The following is a 23,004-nucleotide window of genomic DNA, read 5'->3' as shown; positions in this document are numbered from 1 at the left end:
TTCCAATAATATTTAATAATATTCCTGTTTTACAGAATTTTTTAGCACAAGAGACTGCTTTCAAAAACATAAAAATCTTACCAACCCCAAACTTTTGAACAGTAGTGTATGGATTTCGAATAAGATAATTATATATATCAGGCCATACAATTGCTGGCCACTTGTCATCCACAATCCAAAGATCGTCATGTATTGCGTAGGGATCCGGCAAGATCTCATCATTGCTTAGAGTAAGTTTTTTAATATTATTGCCACGTACATGTGTGAAGTCATGAAATGTTGCAGGTCGTAAAGTAACGTAAACAAGGTTAACTTATATAAAAGCAAATTCGGGCTCTATAGATGCTGCACTGCTAACATTGGCTGTTACATTACTAACTTAGTCTAACATGATAATTAGCATTTTGATTTAGCGACAACACCACCTGCTACTAGCCTACCCTAAACCCTTTAACGTTACTCTGGTACGAAGGCCGCGGGTCTTTTCTGCCTCCTGGTTGCGTGCGCATGCAGTGATGACGTCGCCGAGAAATCCATGTATACAACTATTTGATTTGGTTGTATTGCCTAACATAAAACGTCACAAAAATGTATTTAAACACTTTGAAATGTTAACAACTGAAACTTGTTTAAACACATTTTTCATGACTCAAAAATATGCATTACATCAGTTTTTAAAAGATTGTTTAAAAAAAACTTTTTTTAAGCTTTATTTGTCAATGACCCAAATGTCAATTATTGTAAATTAGTTTGTTTTTATGAACTGAATGTTGGTGGCAGCAACAAACTGAAGTTACATTAATAATTTAAAAAACACACTTAAAAGCACAATATTGTGTCTAAATATGGCTTTATTGGAAGTTAAAGGACAATGTGATAAGAGAATCACTGAATATTTTTTAACCAGTTCTTTAAAACAAGTGGTATTCCCCATCTCCACTGAACACATCCTTATAATTTATTCCATCAACATCTGTTTACAATATACACAAGTAGGCTACTATGAAAATCACCACATAGTGACAATAAAATCCTTACACAAACAAGTGCAAATCTGAAATGTAAAAAATATATATAGTAAAGGCACTTTTTGAATCTATATTGCATTAATAAAGTCATCATACAGTAATACTCTCAGTGCTACAGTCCAGTTAAACAGTTCTTAGTTAAAAATCTCATATTTCAACATATTATTCACCAAGTAAATGTGCTATGGCAAGACCTCCAGAAGCTCAGCAATGTATATCACATGGTGAAAATGCTGGTGGTTGCAAGTAGAATGAAAAAGTGAAAACAGTGCTCTTAAAAAAGTTCCATCTAACTTTCAGTGTCCTCAGATAAAGTGTATCATGCTGTCTTCACATTCCTTCGGCACAGGCAGGTTGTAACTCTGACAGGTTAATTTGTAATTCTGCCCACCATTGTTATCCCAAAACTGAGTCCCCATTACTTTATAACAGACCGCAAACTCCAGCACAGCCCCAGGGTGAAGGATGAATGGAGGAACGGGAAGATGAAATCGAAAAGTGTCACAGCAGGGCCCATTTGAAATAGATTTGCTTGTAACCCAGTAAGCCTTGGTTTCTGAGCAACTCTTCCAGTTTGTAAAGGAATAGCGGACACTCACTTCCTTCTCAAACGCCAAATTCACAACTTGAACGATCCCTATAATGCCAGGCTCATAGCACAAAACCCGCTCTAGACATACTTGCTGAAAACACAGACGATCCGTGAAGTTTGAGCATTCGCCTGGCTGGACAGAGAACATGGGTTTCAAATATGGTAGGGATATCTCCATCCTCTTACTCGAGGCCAGCTCAGAATTCATTAACAGTCGGAAGAGAACATGCTCTGGGACAAATGGGTCCTCGCCGCTTTTGAAAACCTTGACATTTTCCAGGTCCAACCCCAAAGAGTCCACAAATCGAACGCTGGCTCTGCGACTAAGCTTCCTTCTCTCTGATGGAGATGGAAGGGACTGAGTCCGCCTCTGGATGATGGATTTGGTTGGGGGTTCACATGACAGGCTGCGGCCTGCAGTTTGCCTTGGAGTCGTTCTCGGGCTAGGTGGACGAATTTTAACTGGCCTCCTCCCACTGTCTGTTTTTGAGCGGGACATGCCCTGGGAAATCAGTGTGGAACTTTGCTTTGAGGAACCTGATACAGTGGTAGAAAATAGGTCAGCATTCATCTCTTCGAGGGGTGTGTCTTTATGGAAACATCCCAAAGACCAGGCCATGTTTATTAGAAATAGTTCCCTTCCAGTGCACCTTGCACAGAGAACTTACAGAGACCTGAGAATGAGAAATATTCTAGGTTATAAATACTTATTAAATATTCGAGTAAGTTCAAAGAAGCACGTCTGGCATAATACTGTGCAGCTGTGAAAACATGGCAGGCTTGCTTACTATAGTTGCTTTAATCTCAGCTCACTTTTATCCAAGATACATTTAATATCTTTTAAAATGGTACAGTGTCAGTGCAAACGTATATAGTCAATGACGTTGGCTCTGTATTAAAATTCAAAAAAAGAAGAAGTTCAAATTCGTGTTTTCATTCTCTCACCAGTAAAATCCGTCGTGTTTGGGTTTACGACGCATCTGAAGATACTCCGACGCTATTTTGATAAACCAAGCGTTCATAATGTGGAGGAGCTTTACACAAACTTTGTGCAAAGATGAAGTATACTACGTGATTTCACTCACATACGATGATGCATTTCATGCAAACTGCGCAAAGCTGGTAGGGGTGTGACGTCAAATGCAGGGGGCGTGGCAACTGCGTCAGCTGTACTCGGGAAATGCTGTGGGTCTCAGGGTTGCCATGTCCGCCGATTATAACCTACTTTTGGCTTTTTTTTAAGTCCCCATGAATCAAATTTGAAGCTTTTTGGCTTTTAGTATGAATATGTTAATCTTACTGTTATCTATAAGCTAGTGTGCTCCAAAACAATGACAACATTTATATTTAGAAGACATAAATAGGCTAGGTAAACGCGGTGAATGAGAGACTACATTAAATATATATTTGTGTGTTCCCATTTGCTCAAATAGCAAAAGAAAAACTCCACATTAGTGTTTTCATAACTTTAAAAAAAGAGTAATTTTGAAACAAAAAGCTGTATTAGAAACACCCTCACAGCAGCATTAACTATATTATTTATTTATTTTTGTAATTTGAAGCAAAGGTAATATAATAATAAATATAGTGTTAAAAATGTACATAAATTTAAAAAATGAAATGAAATTATGAAAAACTTTGCAGGATTTATGAAGCTGATGACGTTAAACGCGTCATCACAAGGGTCCATTAAAGACGGAATGATACATAAATATTCCATAAAAAAATGGTCAATTTGGATTTCATATTGAATTTGAGGTTTTGATGTATTTAGACCCAGTCAGAAATAAACAGGGCTCACTTCTTTTTAATAATTTTTTTGTGAGTAGTTTTTTTTTTTTTTTCAGACCAGGATGTTTACCATTGATCTGGCAACACTGCTGGTCATTTTAATAAAACGGTGATTCTTGCGAATTTACACAACCACAATAGCATGCCTCTTGATACATGCACCTACGCGTATTTTGTTTTTTGCCATGTTTCATGAGTAACCGTAACAGGCAGCGGTGAAATTATCCCGCTTCTCGTATTTCAGTTATAAACTTCAATTCCCATCATGCCAGTCGTAGGATCACGACGACAACGATGCTTGAACATACAAAGCAGCAGGTAAACAAGTCTGATCGAGCTGTAGTGATGCACAGTAACGGCGATTTCAACGCGTTTCGCTCAATGAAAGATGATGAGAATTTCATAAACAAGATGCAAAGGTGATTATTGCCCTGTTAAAAAGTAGTTTGTTCGACCCAGTTTAATGGATTGATCTAATTCTTGGCAAACTGGGAAAATATAAGCTGTGACGCTGTTATTTCGCTTCATATCTGCAATGATGCTCTTCTGTCGCACAGTGCGTGTATGCGCTCACAAATGGGACATTTTGGGGCACAGCTGAGAGCTTGGAAACTGCGACTGTTCACTTCATAGTGTTGATGCGATGGGTCCCATCCTGCAGGAACGAACTGCGTCTGCGACACTGAAGAAGGTGCCAGACAAGGAGAAGGTTAGAATGAAAAATGCAGAAAACACTGGGATTGTTGCCAGGTAAGTTTGATTAGAGCAATTTATTTAAATCAAACAGAAAAAAAAAAATATATATATATTTCACTAAGAATATATGCTTTATTTGCAGCAATAATAAGAGAGGAGTATACGTCAACCAGAATAAGAAACCTCTCAAAAAAACGGTGTCCTTGCATCCAGGCCAGGAGAAGGATCCTCTGCCTAAAGCTGAAATTGTAAGTTACATATTATGCAACATTAAGATTCATCAGACGTATTTTTTTCTGTTTGCAGCATTTTGAATATGTTTTCATGATCTTCCCCAGGTCCAAAATGGCATTAAACCAAAGAAAGCTAAGAGTCCAACTGGCAGCACTTGCAAGTTGCGTGGGTGAGTTTTACTTAGCATATGGAATTTATTATATAAATAACAATGAATAGTATTAAAATAAAACAAATGGATATTTCACTGCAGAATGCTCTGATTTACTGATCAGGATCAAGTGCTGTGCGATAAATATTAGGGCTGAGTATTGACACAGATTTCACAAATCAATTCGATTTGATTTCAATCTCTGCTTAATTTGACTTCATAATGATTCATTTGGTTCTAAATCACGTTAAAAAAAAATCGTAAGAAAAAAAACGAAACCATGTAGGAAACTGAGTGGTACTTTACTAAAATTTTAAAGGTTAAAATTAATAACAGAGTCCAAACTATTAAATTCAATTGCTATTTTCTTTTTAGGTATAATAAGCAACACATTAATAACAACTGAGTTGTTTACAAACACACACCCTTAAAGGTGCATTGTGTAATATTTTGGAGGATCTGTTGACAGAAATGCAATATCATATACATAACTATGTTTTCAGTGGTGTATAAAGACCTTACTTAATGAACCGTTATGTTTTTATTACCTTAAAACAAGCCGTTTCTATCTATATACACCGCGGCTCCCCTTACACTGAAATAGCCATTTTGCACCGACATGTTTCTACTGTAGCCCTAAACGGACAAACTACTACTATGTTGTTCCTCTTACAAAGAAGCTAGCTAAAGTCAGCGAATAAAACACTGACACAGTGGTGAACAAGAAACAATAATATTCGCAATAACATATCGTTTTACCGAATAATTAAGTAAACATAATTTCTTAATTTATCTTTGTAAAGAAACCTCATTGCTTTACTCTCTGCTGTCTCAGACGACGACCACCGTAACTTCTGTTGGTTGCAATTCGTAACCTCACCACTAGATGCCGCTAAAAATCACACACTGCACCTTTAAATGATGTTTCTACTGAAATATAACCATTTAAACTGTGGCTGTCATAACTTGTTTTCCTGACAGATTTATTTAAACATGCATTAAATAAGACATCTCTATCAAGTTAAGTAAAAATATTATGAACATGTAATATAGTGCTTATATTTACTAAAATGTGCCTCTCTAGAGTAATTTTCAAATGTTATGGTCATTGAATGGCTTTCCTGAGGTAAACGTAAAGTTATGTGATATATTGTTTACAAGCTGTTTTTAACGTCTTTTGGCAGTTGAAACACTCATTGAGAGATTTTACTGAAAGTTGTACGTTTTCTTTCAACATACTTTCTAATGTTCATTCATTTTTATTTGGTGTTATAACAAGTAGTAAAGAGGAAGCGATGATAAGCAAAATTACTTTTAAAGGTAATGCATTACAGTATTGTGTTACTCCCTAAAAAAGTAACTAATTCTGTTACTTAGTTACTTTTTATGGAAAGTAATGCTTTGCGTTTCTTTTTGCGTTACTTTTTCTAACCTGGGTTTGCTTGTTTGTTTTACAAATGAAGGTCAGCAGCAAAGACATTGTTTAATAAAGTGAGATTAAATACATAAAGTACATCATTTAAAATAATTATTGCAGGTTTGCGTAATATTCTGAGTTTGCATTTGACTGTATTTATTCATTTTGTGGAATACTGAATCTTTTTGTGCAAAGGAGATGAGTAAATACCTGCTCACATTTAGTCTAGCACTACATTCAATAACCATCATGTTTACACTTTACTCCCGATTTCTCTCAACATAGGGACAGGAGAGCTGTCAGTCAATAAATGGGAAAACAATAACTTACGTTACTTATATGAGCAAGTAACTATTTTGAAAAAGTAACTAAAAACGATATTTTGTTGTAAATTTAAAAGAAATGCATTACTTTACTAGTTACATGGAAAAAAAGTAATCTGATTACGTAACTCATGTTTCTTGTAATGCGTTACCTCCACCTCTGATGATAAGTTCACGTGCCACATATTTTTTTTAATGAATTGACAGGATTGGAATATCAAAAATAACAAATCACCAAGCTTATTGTATGGGAGGCACACTACAGATAATGAAATTTGATTCATGCATCAATGGAAAACAGTACAGACTGAAAGATCATTCTTGGGATTTAAGAATCATTTTCATTTCATTGAAGTAGAAAAATCAATATTGTCAACCCAGCCCTAATAAATTAATAAAATATCTCACTTGAACTATTTCTGTAGCACACAGGGAGAATCAGACATGAGGCCTTCACGTCCCAAACTGTCATGTCCCGAGCGTGGACAGGAGAGGCAGAAAATTCAGCTGGAGCCTCAGTGCTGTAGAGAGATGGAACTGAGCCACGTGGCCTTGGAGAAGAGCCGTCGTGCTCTCTCGCTACCCTTGGCTCCTCAGCCAGTGCTGCAGCATTTCACCCTGAAGGATCACGTCCATGATCTGGAGTCACTCCGCCTTTTGGAGCACCAGGAGGATGACACAGACAGCGCCAGTGACCTGTCTGACTCCGAGAGGCTCCCAGTGCTGCCTTCTCCCTGCACTCCTCCTCAGCTTAACCTCCGTGCAGAGGTGATCACCTCCATGGACCTGCATCCCCACATCCCTGGCCCCAGGTCGTTGGAGGAAGATGATGTCAGCTACAGCTACCCAGACTTCCTGCCACCTCCATTCAATACCTGGAGCCTGAGGCAGCTCGCCATCTTCCTCAACACGGAGGGTAAGAGGGCTCCCCGGCCAAAACCCGTAGGGCAGCTAGAGAAGTATCTGGAGCGCCTCCTCCAGCTGGAGTGGCACCAGATACAAACCATTCAGGCTGAGAGTGGGCAGCACATCGTGCCCATCATCCGAACAAAAGTTCAGGCCACCAGTGTCCTAGCAAACAGCAACCGGACCAGGCCTCACACTGCTCCTCCGACACGCCTCAGCTCTCCGAAAAGCTTTCGGCAGGGTCAGCGGGGCTTCTTTTCTTCAGTTAGCAGCCCATCATCCTCCCAGCTTTCTCGCCTAGTTTGCCCTCACTGCCATATCCGTTACCCACTCTGCAACGGCACTTGCTCATCGTATGCCTACCAGCGCCATTCCCGCCTCAGTCCCCTTTTAGAACGCAAAGCTCCTCCGGCCAACTCCCAAAAGAGAAGCAGCAGTGAAAGCCGGGCCTCCACCTCCGAAAACCGCACCACATCGAAAAACCAGCACCTGGTCAGTCCTCAAGCAGCAAAGGCTCAGCAAAACCACATGCAGGCCGTGGGGAACGTGCGCAGGTCATCTCATGAACTTAACTCGATTGTCAAATCCCATTCTTTGGTCAAGAAAGGAAAGACTGTGAGGTCAAATGAGGCAGAGAAACAGAAAGATCCACCTGGAGCAAAATGTGAAGGGGTTGATAGGCGAGTTCCTGCCGCTATAAAGCGGGAAGGTGGTGGTCCAGGGAAAAAAACGGTTAAGGATTGTCCAAGAACAGGTGAAGCACGATTAAGATCTGGCACTAAAAGAATGGTCGCCGACAGCTGCGATGCAAAAGTGCCATCAGCTACCAAGACCAATGGCAAAGTGAAAAATGCTCAGTACGCCAAATAGTTAGTGCTCCTTTCACGCCTATTTTCTGTTGCCTCAAAAACATTTCCATTTTGCTTATTGTAAAGAAGAGCTAATTAAACAATTCTAATATCACTGCAGTTAAAAGTAGTTATAAGTAGAAAGGATAAAGGTGCGGTCAGATTAGCTAAATTTGGCTGGAAAAAGGTCCATTGTCTATTGGCAGTAGTGTTGTCAAAAGTACCGACTTCGGTACCAAGTAGGTACTGAAATTGTAAAAATTTGACTATACCGGCATTTCCCTCTAGCATTTTTAGCGCTGTTGAACAAATTCTTAAACACCTCTGATTGGCCATTGTGTTCACGCACTCAACATAACTTTCAAATTGAGGAGCTTTCTATTGGTCAATGATAACTTGAACCCGTTGAAATGGCCTCAGGTGAAATCGCATGGGTTTCTGTTGAAACGGTAAATGTGACCGCACCCTTAAAAATGTATCCTTCTCTTTAGAAATCATGCCTTTTCATCATTTTAGTATATTTCAATGTGCATTCCTTCAAGATATATTAATTTTATCTGCTTAAGTACATAAAAGCAGGTTATCTTTGCTTACTGTACGCACAAATCCTCTATAAAATGAAATTAACGTAGTTAAATCCAGTGTGCATGTACAGTGCATATCTCTTATTTGAGGGAGGTACGACTAAGAATGTCAGTGTGTGGCATTTTGTGTAGTGAGCACTACTGGTCAAAGAATGTATATTTTTGAGATGAATAATGAATGTTTTGTAACGACTGTATTTTTGTAAAGTGCTATTTACAAGGACTTCTTTTCTTGTTATTTATTAAATGTATGTTTATTATAATGGTTTGAAATTTTAGTTAAATAAGAATGTTTTGTGTAATGCATTATTTATCTTTGAATGTTTTGGAAGACATTAGCCTTTCAGTGAGTTAGATGTAGTTGAATTGTGATGTTAGGATTGATGATGGTGGTTTTGTGGTGCGGTTTGTGTTGATGGAGACGGAACTATTAAGATAATAGGGTCAAGGTTATCTATGTTTGTTTACTTCTTGAGAACTTTTCAGGTGATCACATTGAACTTCATGTTCTCTAAATATAGCATGTTTTGTTTATTTTTTTAAGGAACAATGATGGTTGTGGTTTTGTAGTTTTATATGTGTAATGCATATGACTTGAAAGTTGGTACAGGTTGAGGCCATACAGTACGTAGTACCACATTTCCATACTTGATGTACTGTATGTAGCACCATTTCATTTTGGATGTCATGTACTGTAAAGTTCCCTTATCAGGCAAAAAAACCCCAAAAAAACACACATACACAAAAATCTACTTTTGTCCTATCATTGTCAGATTGTGCTTTTATTTTGCTGGGACTTGTTGGTAGAGTTGAATGCAGCTATTTTTAGAGATACAAAATAAACCATTTTCATTACATCATCAGAGCCTCTGTCTACTGTATTTATTTGAATGCAGAGATTGATACCGTCATCGAAATTTCATTAAACTCATTATAAAACGGTAAACAATGACAGACCATGTAATTTTCAGCAAGTAAATGAAAATGTTCAGTGGCTTTGCCATCTCTTCTGGGTATTTAAATGCTCATATTTACACTCATCTGAATCCTTAGGTGAATATTATAAGCATTGTAGGTATTTGTGGGATGTCATGCATAATTTGTCACACTGATTAGATGTCATCTGCATATCATGCTCTCTTCTGTCCTGGGAAAGGCTTTAGGAGCTGTTGAAGCTGTTTCTGGCGATCATTCACACAGCCTGTAAAAACAAAATGAGCAAAAAGCATTTGTACTTATTGCAGGAGACATTAGTAAATGCTGTATGTGATATGATGCTTTCCACAAATAGGTGTTTTAGAAAACGTAGATGTTTAACAGCATATAGCATGAAGAGTAGTAGTAATATGTTATTTGCAACCCTGTTACCAATGACATCTTTTTAAACAACATTAATATTTTGTAGACAATGACAAAATCACAGAGGGGTTAAAACGTTACCAGATTTTGGTAAAATAAAGCTCATTTAATAGAATTCCTGAGCTCCTGAATGTTTTTAACATTAAAGGGATAGTTAATAAAAAAAATTATGTAAAAAAATTTCTGCATTTATTTCCCGTCATGTCATTACAAACCTGAACACAAAAGAACATATGTTGGTAACCAAACAGTTTTGGTGATCATCGACTTCCATATATACAAAATATGTTCCACAGAAGAATACAGTCATACAGTTTTGGAACAACCTGAAGGTGAGACAATGATGACAGAATTTCATTTTTGGTGCAACTAATGCTTTGACCAAATACTTATTGAAGACTTTAAAGCGCTATTTGGTACCCTATTTTTTAGAAAGTATCATGCATGCATTTAGCCTGGTTAAAACCAGACCATTCTCAGTAGTAACTGAGTTATGGTCTGGCAAAGCTTCATTAATAACTCATTTCCAAACGGGCGTCACCAACGGACGTCGCTCAAATGCCTCTGGGCGCAATTGGATAGACCTAAAACCAATCAGAGCGATCGTCATCATGTAAAGCCCGCCCCAACGTTTCTGATTGGTGCCGCGATTTCGAGGGATTAGAAATGGGCTTGAATGAAATCTCTTTGCCAGACTCCTTGCAGAGCAAATCTAAATTTGCCGGAAGTTGTCTGGGTTTTCCCAGGCTAGCATGCATTGTTAATGAATATACTTCTTGTTGAACTGGATGTAATTCACAAATGCCTAAGAGTGTGTCTAAAAAGCTCAACTACGGACAGAAACAGGCTCATTGAGTGCACTATAGGCCAAGATCTCCAATTAGGCAGTAAAAGACACTAACCAAGGTGTGTATTTGCCACGAGGCAAGAACAACCCATGGCCTCTAGACCGACATCGGTGTAGACAGGTCCATCGTTCCACATTAGGTCAAATCCGCCAACCCTCTTCTCCTTGCCTGTCAGACTAAGCATAATAGAATGTTTTGGACAACAATGTCAAAATAGACAATCCTCCACTCTCTTCCATGTAATTTTATGTCAGTTTGTCGAATGTCAAATCGTACCGGCCCTCCATGTCTACAATGTGCAAGGTGTCCTCCAGCAGTCTGTATTTGAGCTCATAGTCCTCCTGACTGCTGGCTGTGAGGGAGGGTGAAGCGTTCACTTCAATCAGCCACCTGCATGATGGCAAACTGCTGTCATTTTTTTGTTTTTAGCAATGCAAGGTATTCCTACATTCATACAGTTCTGATAAGCAACATGAAGTCCAAAATAAAGCATTCTCACGGCTTTAAATCCTGGTCCAGTAGTATGTCATATCCGTACAACTCAAAACAGTGTTTGTCATTGATGATGGTCTTCTGAACACTAAGCAAGCTGCGAATAAATATGTTGTCAATTTCTTTAAACAGAGTCTGCACTGTCTCGAAACCATGCTTAGCAGTCAGATAACAGCGCAGCTGTTGCATCTGCCACTTACAACCCTAGGAGAGAGTAAAAGTCAGCGATTACTGCTTTTTAATTAAGTATATTTTAATGAACATAATAGTGTACTTTCAACATACCTTCTCAGGATCATAATCAGGAGCAGTTTTTTGCACTGCAACATTGGTGAGATGAACGTCTGTGAACATCAAGGTTAAAGGTGATAAACAAGCGAATTCCATGTCTATGTACGATGGGGCGTAAAATAAAAGTAGAGTGTAGTTCAGAAATATATAGCAAAGGATACACTGATCATCTATGCTGTTGAGAGAGAACCTGGTGTTGGAAAATCGAGCAAACCCATCACGATACAGCCAGGCCTTCAATGGAATATACTGCCAAAAACAAAATTACATTCATTATATTGCCTGTCTTGTTTTAAAAATGCAATGTAAAGTCAACAACAACAAAAAGTCCAGCTATGTCGTAATTAATTACGTAATAACTAAATGACAACCAGGACATTGTACTTGGAGCTGTTCACATCCTTATAGTTATATAGTTTATATTATATAGTTTATATGGCAACACTGGAATGCCCAAAATGAATCTGTGTAATTTAAGTAAATAACAATCAAAAACCACAATACAAGAAGTAACAATTTATGTTATAATAATGCATTAATTATGCATTTGCAAACTTATAGCCTAGATTTTTAATGGAGCATCAGGTACGCTCGAAAAAAAATTGGTGTAAAAATAAATTTGGTGTAGAAACTCAAGTCGGAATCTCATAATTGCGGTAATTTCAACATTGCATGAATGCACCTTAAAAGGATAGTCTTCATTTACTCACCCTCAAGTTGTTCCAAACCTGTATGAATTTCTTTTAGCATAAAATATAAGATATTTTTAAGAATATGGTTAACCAAACAGTTAATGGGCCTCATTGACTTCCATAGTACGGGGGAAGAAATACTATGGAAGTCAATGGGGTCCATTAACTGTGTGGTTACAGACATTCTTCAAAATATCTTCTTTTGTGTTCAACAGAAGAAAGAAATTCATATAGGTTTGGAACAACTCGAGGGTGAGTAAATGATGACAGAATAAAAACATTTCGGTGAACTATAACTTAAATTTCATGTGCTATTGCAAAAATAACACATTTTTTAAACATGTTTCTCACTGCAGCAGAAGAAAGTACTTTATCAATGAAACATTTGCACTGTGCATATTTATGAAATAAAATTGCAATAAAAAAAACGCTCACTTACTGATGTTACGAGCACATAGACTCTCAAGTCAAATTTTCTCCCTGGTGGTAGAGGTCAAATACGTTCAGCTATTATAATAATAAAGGTTCAAATAAATCGAATAAAGACAATAAAGTACTGAAGCAAAAGGCCAATTCACACTGCACTGACAGATGCCGACATATACGGACAATCACCAGATTACAGTATGACATTCCATGACTCAATAAGCATGGATTCAACGATCAATCGGTGAAAACAAGCTCTGACAGAGGACAACAGGGGTAACAGACTGATCCGACAGTCTGCCATCTGTCTGCATCTGTCGGGCAAGTGTGAATTGGCCTTAAAAATGTATTAGATGTACCAGCTATGAGGTAGGGATTCTCAATGTAGCGCTGAGCGACATAGCTCTCAACTTGAGCCTCATCTCTCTGTTCTTCAGAGCGGGTCCCATCCTAAAACCAACAGCAGCACCGTTACACAACATAGAGGTTTGGGATGACACTAATGAAAGAATTTACATTTACAAATGTAAGATTTAAGATTCGGTGCTGTCAAATTTGTATTACCTTCCTCCAATCTATGATATCTTTGAGTTTCCGAAAGAGAAAAATTCCTTTCCCTTGTGATCGTGCCACCTGTGATGGGAAGTTATTGTAACAATGGATGACCTGTTGATGATCAGTTTGGTAGTATCGTACTGCAACAAACACTCACAGGCTTCATGATCCAGGTGCTCCCTGGGCTTCTCTTAAACTCTTCCACAAATATGTGATACTCACTGGGCAGCTCAAACGTCCGTGGGAAAAAGTCACATTTGGCTGCCTCTAAACGCCCAGCCTCCCGCTCTAAATTTTTTCTATACCTCTTCAGGTTTTTTACCATCAGGTTCTTACGAGTCAGCTAAAGAAAAAATATAAATCAATCATGATTATTTTCTGTTCACCTTCATTCGATTGTAATATACACAATATTCTGCAGGTCAGTAAATGTATTATACAACGTAATTTCATCATTTCATAATACTGACCTCGTAGTGGTTGCGAAAGTGACATATCCGCACGTGTTCCTCCATGTACGAGTGATCGAAGTTCTCTCTCAGCCATCCAACATCACACCAGTTAAAGTCCCAATCACCTTCTCTGTATGGGGAGACATGAATGCATGATGCAAAGATGATACTGTACATACTGAAACCTGTACATACTGAACTACTGTTCGAAAACACACACAGTAAAAGCTCAGCACTTACTCTTTCACCTCTACCCAGCCTGGTCTCTGGATTAGGACATCCTGAATGGTGTTGGTCAGGCCACATCTGTACCGTATACAATTCCTTACCTCCCTGAAAATGAACCACATTGGATTGTTCGACTACCTTTTATTCATACACATGTACATACCTACACAGACAACAGTTTGAACTTCAGAGAAAATATGAAACGCTTTTTTTTAAATGCAGTTTGCACAAGCATCTCCACTAAAAGATTAGGCTAAGTTAGTAGCTAAGTGAAAAAAGCCTCTTATGCTCATCAAGATTGCATTTATTTAGTCCAAAATACAGTAATATTGTCACATTTTATTACAATTTAAATGTTAAAATAAATGTTATCTGTTTGAATATGTTTTAAAATGTAATTTTTTTAAAGGGATTGGTCACCCAAAATGATGACAGATTTGTAATTTTTGGGTGAACTACCCCCTTTAATGCAAAGCTGAATTTTCAGCATCATTACTCCAGTCTTCAGTGTCACGTGATACAGAAATCAGTCTAATAATATGCTGATTTGATGATTTGATGCACAATAAATATTTATTATTATTGTCAATGTTGAAATCCGTTCTGGTTTCTGTGCTGAATCATATTTTTGTTGAAACCGTGATACATTTTTAGGATTCTTTCAACGGTAGCCTATTTGTTTGCAATGTAAATCTTTTGTAACATTATAAATGTATTTGCTGCCACTTTTGATCAATTTAACGTGTCCTTGATGAATAAAAGTATCATTTTCTTTAAGAAAATAAAATCGCACTGAACTCAAACAGTAGAGCGGTGGTGTGAAGTATGCCTATCTAGACACTTAAATTAATGAATGTCATTGTATGAGAAAGCAAAAGCTAACAGACTTAACTTACCCTTCCTTTTTCCTTTGGGAACTGTAGGCACCTTTATGTCCAGCTGTCTGCTGTTTAAAGTAAGTTTTTATTTTACAGCAAACATTATTAGAGCTGGAGCGTCACACAGTTTTGTAATGCAGAGCTAATTTTAAAGAAAGTGTGCAGAAATGGTTCTTGTATAGCTCACAATTTCACGTGATTCAGTATATTTTTGTTTCAAACGTCACCGGCTTACCTTATTCTTGGACATGTCAGAAACTAACCATCTCATAACAGCGGAAACTAAGCAGGGTGAGTAGTCTGTGTGTTGTCTTAGGAACCCCGCGGACCAATCGCCTTGGAGTATTCCGCAGTGACGTTCTGAGAGCAAAGGGGGGAATCACTCCTTAAGACATGTCGGCGCGCCCGCCATCTTGGAACGGTATGCTTATCGTTACTCAATGATAAGAATCAATGATGCCACAACGTTGTGCAGCTTCTGGTTGTGAAATCAAAGACAGAGATCTAAATTCCCGAAGAAATGGCTTAACCTTTTACATGTGAGATTATTGTGTTGGTTTGTGTTTTTATTTGTATCAACTCAATATTACAGGTTTTTACTATGGTACTTTTTAATGTTTTTACTTTTACTATTGTAACTTGTAATGTAGCCTTCATCTTATTGTATTGTGTTAGTTTAGCAAAATCATCTGCTGAAGTCGACTATATTAATACATTCTCTGCAATCGACTATGCGTCTAACTACGGTTGCAAACCATAGACATATAAAATAAATATATTATGATGTTGCAGGCTTTGATCGTTCCAATATGGCGGACTGCATAGCCGCCAATGACGCATGTATTCATGGATTTCATCAGGTCCCTTTCCACAGGTGTATTAATCAAGCACAATGCAGTCTGCATTCATAATCTAGGTGCTTGATTTTATACACCTGTGGAAAGGGACCTGATGAAACCCATGAATACATTATAAATGGAACAACCCTCCCAACAACACTCTGATATGTCCCTACTATACAAATCTCACAAATATTACAGATCTTGAATTTGCTTTTGGAATAAGCAAGATAGGCTAAATGAGTTCCCCCCCCCAGAATATGTTTATGTGGAATAATGTGTTTTTAAAGTAATCTTAACTTTTTTTATTGAAAAAAAAACTTACAAACAAACACATAAATGAATGAATAAATCAATAAATACTCTGCTCTCAGATATCACATGTAACATACCTTTTTCTTATTTCCTGTTATTGATTGACTCATGAAAGAATAATACATAGACGAGGAAGACAAATGAATGAAGTTAGAAATTAATTTATGATGCTGGAAATATTTGCGCCTTGGTGTAAATATCATGAATGTACACTAGGGGGCAGCATCATTTTAATAAAATTATCCACAAGGAAACACAATCTTCACGTGAACAGAAGCATGAAGCTTAAAAATGTGTCTTAACAAACGTAATCTGTCAACACTTTCTTTTCAACCAGCGTATTTTTTTTCTTAATATCTGACAGAAATAAACATGTCGAGCAGAATAAAGGCAGCAGTTAGATGATCTAGCCTATATCAGTGATTCAACCTTTTTTACTCCAGTATGGGGAGTTATATGCGCAACAAACTTCCATATTCTGTAAAACGGTTGCATCGCTTCCGGTTCAGATCTTTTTCATGTGCTTCGTTAAATATAAAGCCGTTTTACTCACTATCAAAGGAGCTACTAAAGATGGCCATAACCGATGCCATTATGATTGATATCTAAACTTTTTTTCTTCCACGATTGATGACACCTATTGTATCACAATAGGTTTTTACAAATTGCAACAACGCAAGTTAGTAGCAGAATAAAACTTCATTAGCATGCGCTTGTGATAAACAAATAGAGCAAGATGAATCGCACTTTGGCAGTTGTGGTTTTAATGTGCACTGAAAAAAGAGGAGAATATAAACTAGGGAAAAGAGGCCAACTTGGCATGGCAAAGTTTGCAAATTGAGCTTGAGGTAAGTAGTTTTAAGTTTTAGCGTAATGTTGTGTTAATCAATACACCATTAGACACACTGTGAGATGATCATGCTAAATTTCTGACACTGTCAGAAAATTATCGCAGGCTATCTTTGGTCGCAAGACTGAATGGCCATCTCTCACTGTAGGACCACTGTAGCCAGGAGCCACGACCACAGAAATCACCACGATTGGTCATCTTTCGTCTGGGACAGCCCAAAATCGTACAATATATACCGGGCATTATAGGAATAGCACTTTTGTCTGACTAGCGGATGCGATGAGACATTTTTTCATGTTTGTTAATATAAGTCTAATGTTCGATATAAATCCTATTCTGTGTTTAATTGTTAGATAATTTTTTACTTTTAACATATTAAAATGTTTAATTTAACCAGAGAATGTCTAATAAGGGGAGAAGTTTCACTCTCAGTAAACTTCCGGCTTCTGAACTGGTTGCAGTTCCACTCTGGTTCCATATGAGGGCGCTCACAGGACGAGTGCAGAATGAATGGAGGTCTATGGTGCTATACCCATCAAAATCCACTTTTCTCAGGATATAATTTTTTGTCTAGTAATTTGAATGTTGTATTCGAAAGGAGATGCAAAGAAATTACACATTGCTGGGTGTTAGATTTTTTAGAGTCACTTATTTGCTTTAAAAAGTCTTTTAAAATGTCAATGACATCATACACATCGTACGACCGGAGATACTGCTTACGGCAATCCTTCAGTCACTTTGGTGCTTTCGCGCTCTGCACTTTCTTTTCTCTCGAGGCATCAACAACACAGCTGACACAGGTAAATACACGTGCTAGAAGAGTTTTTGTTTTGTTTGTTTCTGGTCCCGCTTCGGATGCCACGATGCCATCAAGCGGTATCTCTGGTCGTAATCAGTCCTTCACTGACCAATCAGCGTTCATTAGCAGAATGCTAGCGTGTTATGGGAAACACCAACTCAACCTGTAAGAAATCGAAAGGACATAAGTACTCGTTCATTCAACTTTCGACCTATAACCCATGTTGAACTTGCAAAACCTACAATCAAATCTGAGATTTCTCAACGGCAATCGGGTGAAAGAGACAAATTTAGCCGTTTAGCCCCATAGACTCCCATTCATTTTGCACTCATGGTCGATCGTCCCAGTGGAACTCTGGTGGAACTACAACCAAAATTCGGTACAATAGGACTTAATAGGGAGTGGGCAGGCTCTCCGTAGACGGGCTCTGATTTTTCTTTCAGCCACTTGGAAGTTTACTGAGGCCACCTAGAGGGCCCTGACCCTCTGCATAACATCCTAGGCCCATTATTTGTGTTTGGTTTTGGAGTTTTTGGTCAAACGACGCTTGACTTTGGTGGGCACTGACTTTATGTGAGTGTGCAAGTGGTTGTTAAGTGAGTTGACCAAGACAGGACATGTTGACCGCGGTAGAATGATAATGTTCCGCAGCTGTGTGATTCGACCTCTCAGTTCATAAAATCTGGCATCAAAACGCTCCTTCTCCAAATGGACAATTATTTATAAAAACCAATCTGCCATCTCTTCAAAGCAAAGTAAATCTCAGGGGATGAAATGTACTTCATCCATGGATCAGCAGAACCCGTTACACATAGAGAAAGGATTACCTATGAATCCAGCCATGCCGACTGCCTGGGCTAGAACGTTTTTATCCTTCATCTCTCCTTGGGAGATGTGAGAAGCAAACACAAAGTGTGGTGAAAAACCTCCGTGTTCTGTGGCGCTGGTCCAGAGTCCTCAGCCCAGAGCTTCTCTAAGCATTGTTGGATTCTAAGTGGAATGTTGGCGTGGAGGGTAATTGCCTCTGAGTGGGACAGTATCGTTATGGCCAGGATATGGCGTGCAGTCTTTATCCTGACAGCTCAGCCCCAAATAGGGAAAGATCCCAGTAGGGATGAACTTCTTATGCTGTCCTGTCCAGGTTTGAGGTTGTGGTTCTGGTGCTCTGGTCAGGGAAAATGTGGGGAAAAACAACCTGCATGTCCTCAAAAGCTCAGAAAGGAACAATTTATAGCTTAGGAATATTGAATCAACCTCTAAATGCTCCTATGAGGAGCTGTGACAGATTTTTCCATTACTAAAGTGTTATCAAAATGCTAAGACATGGCTCCAGACTCTGGTATGTGTGGTCAAAACCCTCTAACCAAACGTAATGCAGTTTGACTCACTGCCTTTGTGGTTGGAATGGACATCTTCAGGTTTGGAGCCAGCCTCTCTCCTTGAGACAGCCGTCCAAACACTTGCCAACTAATAATCAAAAAGAACTGATAAGCAGAACCTTTCAACGGGTCTTATGAGCATGAAAGTACAACTTGAACTTTTATATCACAGTATACAAACTATTCATTGTTTGATTTTTTTTAGAATAACGCAGTGTTTACCTATAAAAGATTAATTTGGCAATCAGTCAATGGACGCATTTGGCACAGAAAGACATCACAAGCAAACATGACTTGACTGCGGATGAAGTCAGAGTGTTTCCCAAAATGGGGACCCATCTGACCAAAAAAATTCAAAACAGATATTTTTTTGAGTTCTTAAACTCAAGTCTGAGTTTTTGTACATCTTAATACAAGGTTATTGGCAAATGTAATAATTGAACAACTGGCTCACTTTCGATTCATGAGTTTGAATTTGAATTGAATTGGCCTCATCTCACAACTATTTACTACCGTTTAAAAGTTTGGGGTCAGCAATATTTTTATTTTAAAGAAATTAACACTTTTACTCAAGGATGCATTCAATTGATCTAAAGTGACAGTAAAATGTATAATGTTACAAAAAATATTTTTTCAAATAAACGCTGTTCTTTTGAACTTTCTATTCATGAAAAAAAAAATTGTATCAAGGTTTCTACAAAATGATTTAGCAGAACAACGTTTTTCAACTGATAATAATAAAGAATGTTTCTTGCTCACAAAATCAGCTTATTAAGAGTGATTTCTGAAGGATCGTGCAGTACTGGGGAAAGTTACTTTTAAAAGTAATAAGTTACAATATTGCGTTACTCCTTAAAAAAGTAACTAATTGTGTAAGTTACTGGAAAGTAATGTGTTACGTTACTTTTGTGTTACTTTTTCTCACCTGGGTGGGGCTTGCTGGTTTGTTTTTTAATAACAACAACAACTAACATTTCTGTTTTTGGCAAATGTAAAGGCCTTTTCACACCAAAAGTGCAAATGCATAAATAAATGCATTTTCACGCCTGTACAGTAGAGGGCGCAGCTCAAACAAACCATTCAGCTGTGCTGCCATTCTGAATTGCAGAAGAACACCACTAACGCGTCCGCCATATTGCTGAGGGCAAGACTGCGCTGTAAACAAATGCAAGTACGTTAAATGGGGGAGCCGCGGTTTATCTGGATAAAAAAAAAAAAAAACAACGTTTACATTTATCAACCGATTTCAGTGGTTTGTTCGTGGTGTACAAAAAGTTCCATCTCTAGTTATTTAAAATCTCGATAACAGTTAACGTTAGTTAGACTTATAAAAAAAATGTAATAAGGAATTGTCAAAGCTCAGGCTTGTCATGTATTTGGCTTTTTATTCTTGGATAAGAATATTGTGAAGACCACCATACATTAATTTTCACATTAAATGAGATAAAGTTTCTTATTGTGGAAAAAGCATTTTCTGTTTTTGACCCGATTTTAGCAATAACAAAGATAACTGATGGATCCTTTATGGTAATGTCACGATTAATGGATCCGTGTGTTCGTTTATCTATGTCTGGTGTGTTTGTGGGTATGCGGTGCGTTGCCTAGTAACAACAGCTGATCACTCTAATCAGAATTCACAGATGTTGCTAGTCAGTTGCCTTTATCTAGCTGGCCGCTGGCGTGTGAACTGTGTGATGTCGGTTCGTTATTCATGTCTTGTTCTCGTGGCCAGTTACCTCGTCAGAGTTTCCATGCTGAGATTGATTACCGGTCTAGAGTTGACATCAACCAGCATCCTGGTCTGTGATTCCACGCCGAGTTTGATTCCTGCATCTTCATCTTGGCATCGTCTGTCTAGAGTTTCTTCAGCCTTATGGATCTTGTCTGACTTTCTTGTCTGATAATTTAATAATATCAATAATATAATAATAATATATTGATAATAGCATATAGTTTCTGTATAATACTATAATAATAGCAATAGGATATGAAATATCAATTACAGTATATAGACAAAAAGAAAAAAAGTTAAATAGTGACTAGTGAATAGTACAATAATTTAGCAGCATAACTATAGATTGATAATCGCAAGTGGTATAATATTATAATAACAATAACAGCAAATACAATGTAGCCTAATATCAATTGCAGAATAATATATACAATAATAAAAATAGTAAATGAAATAGTGACTAGTAGCCTACCTACCCGAAACGAGTACTTGTCATAAAAGTCGATTTTAAGAAAATATAGATGAATATTTAAATTTCAGGAAATTTACTTTATAATCTAAAATATAATATAAGCTAAAACTATAATATAAATCATGTCAACTCATGTTTCAACTTTCACAGCTAAGTTAACTAGCGACATCGCTAGCTATTTTAGTCTGACTGACTCCGGTGGCCAACTAACGTTACTATTACTAATTATATAATGACCAAATACAAATGTTCAGTCTTGCTTGTGAAAGGTAATTCCCCGAGACTTGCTTTTTTGTGCTGCGATTTGTACAGCCCTCAGCACTAGGCTACACGAAGCAGGCATTTTTCTCAATTCCCGTTACGAGAGTTATGGGAAATTTGCCCTCCGCAATATGGCGGCGCCGTTGACGTACGATCCAGCGGCCAATAGTATTGGTATTTATTATCTCTATGCTCTTCAGCATTAAAAAAATTGGATTGGATCATCAAAGGTCAGCAGCAAAGACATTGGCTAATAAAGTGAGATTACATAAAGGATATTTGTGTTATGTAACATTTCATTATTGCAGGTTTGCCTAATATTCAGAGTTTGCGTTTGACGGTTTTTATTCATTTTGAGGAATACTAAAGTACTAGCTAGTAGCTACTTGAAAAAAGTAATCTGATACATAACTTGCATTACTTGTAATGTGTTACCCCCAACACTGCATGTGACACTGAAGACTCGAGTAATTACGCTGAAAAATCAGCTTTGCCGTCACAGGAATAAATTACATCTTAAAATATATTTAAATAGAAATTTTCTAACAAAATTTTACAATATTACTTTATTTTTTATCAAATAAATGCAGCCTTGGTGAGAATAAGAGACTTTCAAAAAAACAAAAACACACAAAAAAATCATACAGAGCACAAAAACCCGAAATATAATTATCTCTGTCAATAACTTTATGCTCAAGCCGATGTTTAAAGTCTGTCTTACCCCTGACAAACTTTGCTTTTCTAATTAAAATTTAGCTTCAAATTAATTAATTTTTAAATTAATTTTAATTCACATTTGAAGTGCCGTTTTCTATCTTGGTTGCTACCTCGATTCATTTTGAGAAATTCTCAAATCACTTCTGAATGGTGCACAACCCTGCTTAAAACATGATCATTTTGAACAATTCATGAAAGAAATGTTGTTTTCATAATCTTTCATAAATGAATCTTGCTCCAATCACTTGGCTCCATTGTAGTATGTATGGATAAACACCCTATTTCACACAGAAATACATCACATACTGAAGTTCAGTGAGCAGCAATTCATTACTGTCACATCACACTAGAATTTCTCAGTCAACAGCACTCTCACTGTAAACACTTACTGTTTACACCATTAACACAGCAGTGTGTATAGATCATGGATCTATAATCTCTCCTTCTAATACACCTCACCATTATTGTATTTAGTTGTCTAAGAATGTCCCATTAAACAAAGATTATCTCTCATTGAAAAGCTTGCCTCATGCATCTGAGGACCAGACTTTTGAGAGAGAAAATTGCTCCTGTCAGCTGCTTCTAGAATGAACTTGATAGCTCCTGCCGCAGAGGCTGTCGATCATCAAGACAACATGCTTAATTGTCTGTGAAAGATTGCCACGAGAGGATCAAAAATTCCCTTTATGCCTAAAAGCAATTATCTTGCCCTTGTTTTTTAAAACGCTCCACTTGTGCACCGGAGCATGGATGAAAACAAGAGGCATGCTGGGACTGTGTTAAGTACAGGCACCTGAAAAAGGACTGTGATTGAGCTCTGTTGAACTAATCAATACAATATAGTCAAGT

General features: G+C 37.5%; 3 protein-coding genes across 4 annotated transcripts; 1 reads left to right on the top strand and 2 right to left on the bottom strand.

The window, feature by feature from the left end:
* Positions 1–833: 833 nt before the first annotated feature.
* ppp1r3da (protein phosphatase 1, regulatory subunit 3Da) lies at positions 834–2,747 on the bottom strand. Its single transcript, XM_082144531.1, has 2 exons — positions 2,566–2,747; positions 834–2,294 (listed from the first exon to the last, which is right to left on the bottom strand). The coding sequence occupies exon 2, from the start codon at positions 2,237–2,239 to the stop codon at positions 1,334–1,336; it is 906 nt and encodes a 301-aa protein (XP_082000657.1). The 5' UTR covers positions 2,240–2,294; positions 2,566–2,747; the 3' UTR covers positions 834–1,333.
* A 757-nt stretch (positions 2,748–3,504) lies between these two features.
* Positions 3,505–9,435, top strand: fam217ba (family with sequence similarity 217 member Ba). The gene is made up of 5 exons (XM_082144523.1): positions 3,505–3,830; positions 3,969–4,161; positions 4,250–4,355; positions 4,446–4,510; positions 6,658–9,435. Exons 2-5 carry the CDS (start codon positions 4,055–4,057, stop codon positions 8,006–8,008), a joined length of 1,629 nt encoding a protein of 542 aa, XP_082000649.1. The 5' UTR covers positions 3,505–3,830; positions 3,969–4,054; the 3' UTR covers positions 8,009–9,435.
* On the bottom strand, positions 9,321–16,123 carry ttll9 (tubulin tyrosine ligase-like family, member 9). 2 transcript variants are annotated; one of them, XM_082144524.1, is made up of 15 exons: positions 16,023–16,123; positions 15,027–15,269; positions 14,810–14,859; positions 13,926–14,018; positions 13,704–13,815; positions 13,391–13,576; positions 13,243–13,311; positions 13,038–13,128; positions 12,692–12,732; positions 11,722–11,809; positions 11,555–11,613; positions 11,277–11,473; positions 11,054–11,167; positions 10,832–10,953; positions 9,321–9,771 (listed from the first exon to the last, which is right to left on the bottom strand). In XM_082144524.1, the coding sequence occupies exons 2-15, from the start codon at positions 15,060–15,062 to the stop codon at positions 9,701–9,703; spliced, it is 1,329 nt and encodes a 442-aa protein (XP_082000650.1). In that variant the 5' UTR covers positions 15,063–15,269; positions 16,023–16,123; the 3' UTR covers positions 9,321–9,700. The 2 variants fall into 2 exon arrangements, with proteins under 2 accessions (XP_082000650.1, XP_082000651.1); XM_082144525.1 differs by having other exon boundaries at positions 14,810–14,856.
* Between the last annotated feature and the right edge of the window lie 6,881 nt (positions 16,124–23,004).

This window comes from Leuciscus leuciscus, assembly GCF_965113295.1.
Source record: "Leuciscus leuciscus genome assembly, chromosome: 18".
Taxonomy (NCBI): domain Eukaryota; kingdom Metazoa; phylum Chordata; class Actinopteri; order Cypriniformes; family Leuciscidae; genus Leuciscus; species Leuciscus leuciscus.
Note: the sequence above shows the minus strand (reverse complement) of the source record. Positions and strands in the feature narration are given on the sequence as shown.